A 10,035-nucleotide genomic window follows, 5' to 3' on the forward strand; every position below is an offset into this window, starting at 1 on the left:
TTTTGGTTAAAAACAGCTTGTAATTGGGCTTTTTTTTAAACGTTTGCTGCTGTTAAATAAATAATATAACTAGGCAAAATGAGTTAAGTTGATATGTTTGGACATGAGAAGCACACAGGCAAAGTATGAATGCCCCCCTCCTCCTCTCGTTCACTGAACTAGTTCGCTCGACATTCACCCCTTGCTCTCCTGCATTGTGGCGTGACGTAATCAAAATGAACGACTGAACGAACTGTGAACGAACGAATTCCTCAGCAGAACTGAACGAAGAGAACGAACTGGCGCGAAAGAATCGCCATGCCCTTCACTAACGTGAAGTCGGCGACAATAGGGTGCAACAAGTACAGAAAAAAAACATCTGACCAGTCGCTTTGAACCAGAAAGACACACTGACACCAAATAAATTATCTAAAAAATCTGTAAAGTGTTTTGTTCATTCATGCATTTAAGCAGCATTTAAGTAACACCCTTCAGTCACATAGTAATAACTACAATGGTAGGCTATTACAGTAACAACTATGTAGTAACATGTTCATTATAACTACATAACGCAATGGATGTCCACGATTTCAGAAGTAACATGCAATTCACACACCCGTGGTTAATTTTATGAAAATAAGCTACACTAGTCTAAACTCTAGAATGAGTTTGGTTATTATTTTGTAACAGGATATGAAGTCACTGCCCGGAAGTTCTATGTGGCTACTGTGTTGTTGCGGGGATTTCACGTTGGTTAGCTGTGTGTTGTGGGTGCGTACAAACTCAGCACAGCCAAAGGTTTGGATAATATTAAGTAGCGGTAGTTATCATCGAATTGTAATCATGTAGGGCGTTTCCGCAACGACAAGGTGCATAGCAGCAACTAATTAATTGTTGTTGCAGTTTGGTGCTAGCCACCCACCCGTTTATTTTGAAAGAGGTGTGCGCGAGATATGTGTGCTGTGGTGGTGCAAGATGAGCAGCCCTCCGCACTCTCCAGATGGGACCGACGACGACTACACTGTTCAGCAAGAAAATGAACTTGAAGCCCTTGCAGCGATCTTCGGAGACGACTTTGAGGACCTCCGAACGAAGAAACCATGGAAGGTACCCGACCTGTTTCTTACTGTGCTCCCTACTGAACTACTGAGTTGCCGCCCACATTGAAAGTTTCCCCTGTTTAGTAAGCATGGGCTGGCAATTTGACAGCATCGATAGGTGACACGTTGAGCTAATGACAGGTTGTTAGCCTGGAGCGAGGCATTGGAGAGTGGACTGATGTCTAGGGTCCACTTCACCACCCCACTTCAGTGCTCGCAGGAGGTCTCCCGTTATAGACTGTACTGTGTAAATGTGCTTGTTCACACCGTGCAGCCAAAATAATGTCATGTTCCTCCCCGCAAACAGATCAAAAGACCGGCAGAGGTTTACCTAAACCTGCGACCGAAGGGTTTGGGCAATGGACAGAAGAGTTACGTGAGTGTGGATCTGCAGGTCAAATGTCCACCTACGTATCCCGATGTGTGAGTTTTACATCTTACTTATTGAATCATCAGCGTGCTTGAGCTTAATGCCCCACCCCCTTCCCCCATGTATTGTAAGTGAACATCAACAATATTCTGAGAAAACAAAGCAAATGCAAAGACAAGTATAGTGAAGTATAGGAAGCATTAGTAAGTACAGTATTTTTCTCCTGGACCAGAGCAGTTGTTGTTATTGCCACATGTGACACATGACATGATGAGACACATGAGTCGTGTACCAGTTGCTGCAGTGCACACACTGGAATGCAGTGGCCTGTGCATGCCATGTCACATGAACTACACATGTGGTGAGGGTGCGGTTGCCAAACCTCTATCAACTTAATCAGTGAGGACAGTTACATAAAACACCACTTAGAAGACTGTCCCATTTCCTATACCCCTGCCCCATGGTGCTGGTGTTGTGTGTTGAGATGTTTTCATGTCTAGTGGTTCGGACGAACATTCAATGTTGATGTCAGTTAATTTATGGGCATTATAAGACACTAGTTTAACAACACCAACTAAGATCCCTGTTGCAGTTGATGTGTGCTGGCTGGGTGTTGAAAAGTGATGTTAAATGTGTAGTGATTCCCGAATAACATGTGATGCTGATGCCAGTTATGTTGTTGCAAAGGCCCGTCTCCAGCACCACGTTACCATCCCCACCTCTAGTATCTCTCTCCCATTGTGTTGCTCTTGTTTTGTAGTAGTATGTTATGTTATGTTATGTTATGTTATGCTATGTTATGCTATGTTATGTTATGTTATGTTATGTTATGTTATGTTATGTTATGTTATGTTATGTTTAAACATGTTTTCATGTGCTATAGTGTTGGTCCCTGACAATGTGAGGCTGATGCAGGGCTATGTAATTGCTATGCCCCTTCTCCAGCACCACTGTGACAACCCCACCTCTAGTATCTCTCTCCTATGTTGTTGCTGTTATGTCGTTGGGTGTGTTCTGTGTTGCTATGTTGAGTGTGTCAGTATGCTTGCTTTCATGTAGAGTAGTGTTGTGCCCTGTGTTGAGGATGTGATGATGATGGAGAATTATGTCATTGATATGCCCCAGAGATTTTTTAAGTATATAGAGATATGCCAATGTAATAGGTTGCTATGGGCACCTAACATGACCAGGTTCCGGTCTGCCTAAAGGGGCTTGTCATAATACTCCTAGCATTGAATAGAACAGTCCTTAGGTCTGCCTAGGTCTGCCTATAGGGGGATTCTCCCCCCCCCCTTGCAATAATAGAACCCGGAAACAATGGGCTAATGGAACCTCTCTCTCTCTCTACTCTCTCTGATATGCCCCCTCTCAGGCCTCCGCAGCTTGAGCTTAAGAACGCCAAGGGCCTGTCCAACGACAACCTCCAGAGCCTGCAGGAAGAGCTGACCAAGTTGGCCTCCGACAGATGTGGAGAGGTACGTTCACAATAATGTTTGAAGGAGTGAGGATGTGCACATCAAGTACACCACTACCACCACCGTAAACAACAACAACAACAACAACAACATCAACAACAACAAGACAATAACAACAGAACCTGAATTATTGTCATAAAATACCCCAAAGATTTCCCAACGAGTCTTCTATCTGGGTTCTTCTCTTGATTCTCTTGATCACCTCAGTGTTGCTTTCATTTCTCCTCTTGTCTCTTCCTCTTCTTCTTCTTTCCGGTTCTTGGGTCTTCTTTACCAATGGTCCATTGCAGTTGTAGATAAAACCTAGCAGTAGAAAATATTTGTTACACTTTTGCATTTCATTTTAGCGCAGGGCTCACTACGATGACCTAGGTGATGATTATACCTACTGTATATGACAGGGTTCCCACTGGTGCTTGAATTCCTTGAAAATGCTTGAATTTCAATGAAGTGTTTTCAAGGTTGTAAAAAATGCTTTACTTTTTTGGTGAAGTGCTTGAAAATGCTTGAAATTTGTGTCAAGTCAAACTCAGTCAGCCAAATAATAGAAAAAATGTTCAGGTACATCAACAAATCCGAGGGAGTGAGAAGTCAGATGGGATTTGCCTTTCGACACCCTGCAATTGATGAGAATGTAGGAAATTGCATCTTAAAAACATTTTTTTTTGGGGGGGGAAGACCCCCACAGCCCTTCCCGCAACTTATTGAAAGGTGTTGGAAAACTGAAAATTTGATGCTTGAAGGTGTTTGCAAAGTGCTTGAATTTGTTCATGAAAATAGGTGATGATCTACGAGCTGGCGGACCACGTGCAGGGCTTCCTGGTGGAGCTAAACGTGCCTCCTCCGAGCTCCTTCCACGAGGAAATGCTGAAGAACCAGCGGCGGCAGCAGGAGCTGCTGGCCCTGGAGCAGCAGGAGAAGAGGAACCAGCAGCGGCGACAGGAGGAGCAGATGGTGGGGTTGTTTGTACGCAGCATTTGTCTGTTTGTGGTGTTTAGGGCTTGAATGAATGCATGCATGAATGCAGCCTGTATGCATGCGCCCAGGGGCTTATGCTAGCAGTTTAACTGGACATGGTGTGTGTGTGTGTGTGTGTGTGTGTGTGTGTGTGTGTGTGTGTGTGTGTGTGTGTGTGTGTGTGTGTGTTTGTCTAGTGTTGCTGACCTCAATTCGGTACTGATAAAGAAATGGTTACGTTCACCAGCCTCTCAACAACAGGAACCCGCCACTTTTAGATTTCACCAGCATTTGGCTCGTGGTAGATGCCAAATTCCTGTGTGTGTGTGTGTGTGTGTGTGTGTGTGTGTGTGTGTGTGTGTGTGTGTGTGTGTGTGTGTGTGTGTGTGTGTGTGTGTGTGTGTGTGTGTGTGTGTGTGTGTGTGTGTGTGTGTGTGTGTTTGTGAATAGGCCTTTTTCAATGAGGCAGGATTGTTATAGTTGGCAGTCATCTTTGTTTCTCATGCCAGCTCTTTTCATACCCCTCTCACACCAGTGCCCTGGGTTGGGCTGGGCCAGTGTTAATCTCTCCATGTCCAATCTCTCCACACACAAGTTTACATTGTCAAATTAATGTGTAATGACTTGTTGCCATTATAATAGAATGGCTTGAGTTGATACCACTGTTATTAACAAGTTATATTTAGGTAGCTGTTGTTTCATCATTGTTTCAATAATCTTAATTAAAGGGGTATGCCACTATTTTGGGGCTTAATACAGTTAAAATCGTTGGCCAGGGTTTATATAGGTGGTAAAGTGTCTTATTTTTCATGTTAAGCGTTGTCTTGCTTTAAGACAAGTTAAAAGAGGGAGTATGTCGCTAAGCTAGTGAAAGTCAATGGATCCGTGTAGCATTGCTACATGCTACACGGATCCATTGACTTTCACTATCTTAGCGACATGCTCCCTCTTTTAACTTGTCTTAATACAAGACAAGGGCTTGCATGAAAAATAAGACACTTTACCACCTATATAAACCCTGGCCAACAATTTTAACTGTATTAAGCCCCAAAACAGTGGCATAGCCCTTTAATTAAGATTATAGTAGACCCAAAGAGAGGGAATGCTGTGGTTCATACTGTATGATCCCAAATGTATCCCATACATGTAGTTATTGGTCATTTCTATGGTTTGTAGCAAAATGAACTCCTTGCTGAAATCCAAAGACGGGATCAGGAGAGGAAAGAGGAGAAGAGGAAAAATAAACAGGTATGGTGGAGTTTTGGGATTTTTCTCCCTTTCCACAATATTTTTTTTTATGTGGAACAAGACACTTAGTATATTTCATGTAAGCTATGCAATCCAAAGCCTGCCATGCAGCATACAAATGTCACGCTAAACCCATGAAAAGATTAGATATGGGTCATGAATGAGGAGCATGGTTATCAAGGCCTAAGTCAAGCTGAAAGAAACTCAGGCCAACAATACACAGTACATTCACACTATACGTTCACAATTAAAAGCATATGAATGAGAAAAGTGAAATTCACAAAACCATTTAATCGATTGTTTTTCATAACTATATGAAATGGTTCAGTAACAGCATGGGCAAGGTTTCCTGTACATTCAGAGTGCATCCCAATATGTGACCTTGCCTCCTCCACTTGCCTCCTCCACTTGCTTCTCGTCATGATGACATCACTGACAACAGCATTATATTTTAATATCTTGCAAAAGCTCAATTGTAAAGTGTTTTTCTCATTTGCAATTGGGATGGTGAATGAAAAACAGTCCCTCAAAAGTTGTTGTGGCGAGGCTGACAGCTGGGAAACTTTATCGATTTCTCCACGGAGGAGGGGCCAGGAGGAGGGACGAGGAGACAAGCACAAGTGGAGGAGGCAAGGACACATATTGGGATGCACCCTCAGTATCTTACCCCCAAATCTCTCTTTCCCCGTTCCCCAGGAGAGGCTGGAGAGTGAGGTTATGCCCCCGATGGAGAGTTCTATGTCAGTGGGTTCCAGTTCCCCTGCTCCCCCTGCAGAACCCACGGAACCCAAACGAGTGCCTGGCAACCGTCGCCGCACCACCTCCACAACTCGCCACAGGCAAGAGCCTCCGTTCTCCATCATGACACGATACGACACCACATAGAGCATGAAGCGCAGTGGGAGTCAGTTATTTATAATGGGGATATATTACCTTGAATGGGAATTACCCCATGATTGGGTGTATTACTTTTAACAGGGTGTACAGGATACTTCTTTTTGTTATGCGTTATCATAACATAAATAATTAATGTAAAGCATAACAAAGAACATAACTTATGTTCTTTGTTACTATGCGTTACATTAATTATTTATGTTTTTCTTGCCGTTTTTTCTTAATCTTTTGGGGATACAGACCAGGCCCTGATCTTGGTTAACCTCCATTCCTGTCCAGGAATTTTATGGCCTTAGGAATATGCACCTGTATAACCAAACCTATAGCTGATTTTGAAAGTTAAATAAAAAGTCATTTGTCCCACATCAACACAAGCACTAAGAAACAGCTTACACTTGTTTTTTTTTTCTGCAGGAGGGAAACCTCTGGTGATGAGAGCCCTCGTCCTGAGGTGCTGCACTTCTGCAACAGCACCATAGGAGAGGTGGTCGTGCACAAGGGCAAATGTATAGGTAAGCAGCAGCCACAACCAGCTGATAACAGCTGGTCAATTATTGACCAAAGGCACAGGGTAGGTTGGAAGTTGTAATTACCAACACTTTGAAATACTAGAGCGAGTTGGCACTAGGGCCGACTTCAGGCAACTCCACAGGCCGACAAGGAATCCTTGTCGGCCTGTAAAGTTGCCTGAAGTCGGCCCTAGTGCCAACTTGCTCTAAATGAAAGGTCTTTAGTCTTCTTACTTCAAGAGCACCCACAGTTTGGAGTTTACTAAGTTGGAGAACAAGAGCGCTCAGTCAACCCTTTCCACTTTGAAATACTGATAGTCCATTTTGTGCAAGGTGCAACACTAGTACACGGTTTACTCGTGTTTCCTGATTCTGATTAAACCTGAACCGAAATGGTCATGTTTGGGGATAATCAAGTTTGTTCTAGATAGCTTTTTGAATGCAGAGGCATGCTGGCACTTTGGCAATGTTGAACTACCACACGTGTGAAAGTTTGGGCGGAGCTGTTTGCATTGTACACTTTGAACCACTGACATTCCGTTTTTAGAAAGGTGCTGAATATGCACATTGCACATACTGTACTGTGTTGCCTGACCTACATTAAGCCTAAAAGTTTTATTGACCAAGTTCACACTACCGTAGATGGCTTTCTGTGAGTTAAGAGCATGCCGTTGTTATTCTGTTGCAGCAACAATGGTGCTGTTATGCTGTTGTGTGTGTGCTGTTATGTGCCTAAAGCTTCCAGGCAGAGCAGCTAATAAGCACAGAGGGCTTTCAGCTGCCACTTGGCACTTGCCACTTGAATTTGTTGCGCTCTTCTCAAGTGGCCATATGTCACATCACATGTGTCAGCCTGCGTGTTATGCTATGGGCATGTTGTGTACTGGTATGTGCCTCTGGTTATTGCTGTGTGCAACAGTGTGTGAGGGATTTAATTCAAACACAGTACACAGTACAGTACTGTGACAGAATGGGTGTGTGCCCAGTGCACCCATTTGCTTATGGGCACACTTGTTTGTTTGTGTGCATGTGTTTATGAGTACTCATGTGTTTTTGCGCTTATTTATGGAATGATTATGAATATAGTACTGTATACAGCACTGTGTACATCTTTGTGCTTATGTGTGTACGTACATCTTTATGCATGCTTACAGAGTACACTCTGCAGAATGCACACAATGCATATTTGTGTGCAGGGCCGGACTAATGCACAGGCTAGATATGGCTGCAGCCTAGGGGCCCCACCTTCCAGGAGGCCCCCGATTGGCCAAAAGTGAAAAATTGCAGGATTGTGACTAGATCCAATATTGTAAAAATATATAGTTTTTATTCAATACAGTTGTTAGACATGTTATCCTCAATCTCTAGCTCGTAATGATGACACTATCTATGTAAATTTGTGGCAAAATTAGCTTTCTGGGGGGCCCCACAGCAACCTGTAGCCTAGGTTCCTCAGGTCATCTTAATCCGGCCCTGTTTGTGATTGTTCAGCAGGACAGAGCGTGACCAGTTGGGGAGTATTCGAAGAACCTGGCTAAGTAGCATTCCAGGGGTACATTTCTCAAAAGCGGAGTTGCTAGCCAGTTAGCAAGTATGGTTTGGAGAAATGCGCCCCAGGTTAAGTTAACCTTGAGTTAGTGGCACATTGTCTAATACAAGAGCCTGGAGTCCATATTTTCTTAACTAATACAAGAGCCTGGAGTCCATATTTTCTTAACTAAATGACAGCTGTGGCTATCTTTTGGCAGACTTGCCACCTCATGCAGGTTAAGCTAACTTGCAATACTCACCTGGGCTATTATCATTATGTTATTTCAGTGTCCTTGAGTATTTTGAAAGGCACTTTAAAAAAAGGTGTTGTTGTTGTTGTTGTTGTTTTTGTGTTTGTTTTTGTCGTTGTCACGGTCATGATGGTTGTTGTTGTGTTATTTGTTCAGCACCAGGAATTGTGCCCTTTGTGTGTACCAGGGGTTTCCAACCTGGGACCCACTTGAAATTTTCAAAAATGTTTGGGTCCCACCTCTGGCACAATAAACAATACAGCTTAAACATACATTCAACAGCAGCACACACAAATATTATTTTGATTTTTCAGAAAATTATTTCAATGGCCACTTGGAATACCTTTAGGGCCTAGAGGTTGAGAATCACTGGTGTATACACCAGGGGTGGGGAACCTGTATGTCTCGAGGGCCGTTTGCGGCCCTTGAGGCCGTTTTATCTGGCCCCCGAAATCATTTTAATGTTATGCAACTTCACATGAAATATGACATATTTTGTAAAGGAATCTTAGAAATTACATTTCCATTGCAATTAAGTTATATTCAGGGGACCTAGAGAAGGTGGGGACTGTTTTAAAGGTGTCTACCTTCAATATAGGCCTACATTGCCTGGAGAAATCGTGATTTGTGTTCGTAGTACGGCCCTCTGAGGACTTTTATGACCCTTGTAGGAATTTGAAGTGGCCCCTCGAATGAAAAAGGTTCCCCACCTCTGGTATACACCATGCCTACTGTATGTATGTGTGTGTTGAGCAGGAGAGAACGAGCGGCTGGGCCGCAGCGTGTACTACGCCTTCGAGGCCACCACGGGGGACTTTGCCGTGGTGTACGAGTGGACGCTGCGCTGGAGCCAGAAGATGGGCAAGTTCCTCACCAGCCAGGAGCGAGAGAAGATCGAGAAGTGCAAAAAACAGGTGAGCTTCAACATGTTGCAGGGGTCCGTTTCTCGAAAGCGTCTTTGCTATCGTCGTTAGCAAAGTCCGTCGTACGAGCGACTCAACTGCATCTTGACAGCGACGCTCACCACTAAATCCAAGGGAATGGTGTTACGTCTTGAGACGGTCTTAAGACGGTTAGCAACGACAATAATCGAGAAACGAACCCCAGGATAGAAAGTGATGTTTGTTTTGACTTTTCACCGTTATGGCAGAGAGGCTGGATACTCCTAGAATCTCTGGTTATTGCCAATATCAGCTATAATGTTGTGAATTTCATGTGTGAATGCCCATTATGTTTGATGCAGCACTACAGTAGTCTACAGTTTAAGAAATGATGCGAAATAAATTTGAGGTACATTATTCTGTTGTTTTTATTCATACATTATGGAATCTCATTATAAATCTAATAAATTGTTATCTAATAAACTAGTGTTAAATATTGCAGAATGCAGGTTGCAGAGAACAAGCTGAACTCTCTGCTGAATGCAATATTAATTTTTCAATATTACATCATATTAAATAATGCACTGCTCTCCTCTCTGTCAGATCCAGGTTGAGAGCGAGCTGAACTCTTTGCTGAAGCTAGATATGAATCTCTTATTTTTTATCACCACAGTAATGCAATTAATATCAGTATTACACATTATACTTCTGTGCTGCCTGTCAGATCCAGGGTGCTGAGAGCGAGCTTAACTCCTTTCTGAAGCTGGATATGATAATATTACATTGTATTAAATATTGCACCTCTCTCCTGCCTGCCAGATCCAGGGTGCTGAGAGCGAGC

The 10,035-nt window shown here is 43.2% G+C and overlaps 1 protein-coding gene across 2 annotated transcripts in view; it reads left to right on the plus strand.

Annotated features, from left to right (window-relative positions):
• The first annotated feature begins 728 nt into the window (after positions 1-728).
• eif2ak4 (eukaryotic translation initiation factor 2 alpha kinase 4) overlaps positions 729-10,035 on the plus strand; it is a 109,922-nt gene continuing 100,615 nt past the window's right edge. For both annotated transcript variants that reach the window (XM_063183651.1, XM_063183652.1), the window contains exons 1-8: positions 729-1,086; positions 1,387-1,502; positions 2,822-2,924; positions 3,705-3,878; positions 5,058-5,129; positions 5,826-5,968; positions 6,438-6,535; positions 9,070-9,227. In XM_063183651.1, the coding sequence (XP_063039721.1) occupies positions 955-1,086; positions 1,387-1,502; positions 2,822-2,924; positions 3,705-3,878; positions 5,058-5,129; positions 5,826-5,968; positions 6,438-6,535; positions 9,070-9,227 (996 nt within the window). In that variant the 5' untranslated portion in view covers positions 729-954. The remainder of the gene's footprint in view (positions 1,087-1,386; positions 1,503-2,821; positions 2,925-3,704; positions 3,879-5,057; positions 5,130-5,825; positions 5,969-6,437; positions 6,536-9,069; positions 9,228-10,035) is intronic.

The sequence above is a fragment of the Engraulis encrasicolus genome, chromosome 19 (genome assembly GCF_034702125.1).
Source record: "Engraulis encrasicolus isolate BLACKSEA-1 chromosome 19, IST_EnEncr_1.0, whole genome shotgun sequence".
Classification (NCBI taxonomy): domain Eukaryota; kingdom Metazoa; phylum Chordata; class Actinopteri; order Clupeiformes; family Engraulidae; genus Engraulis; species Engraulis encrasicolus.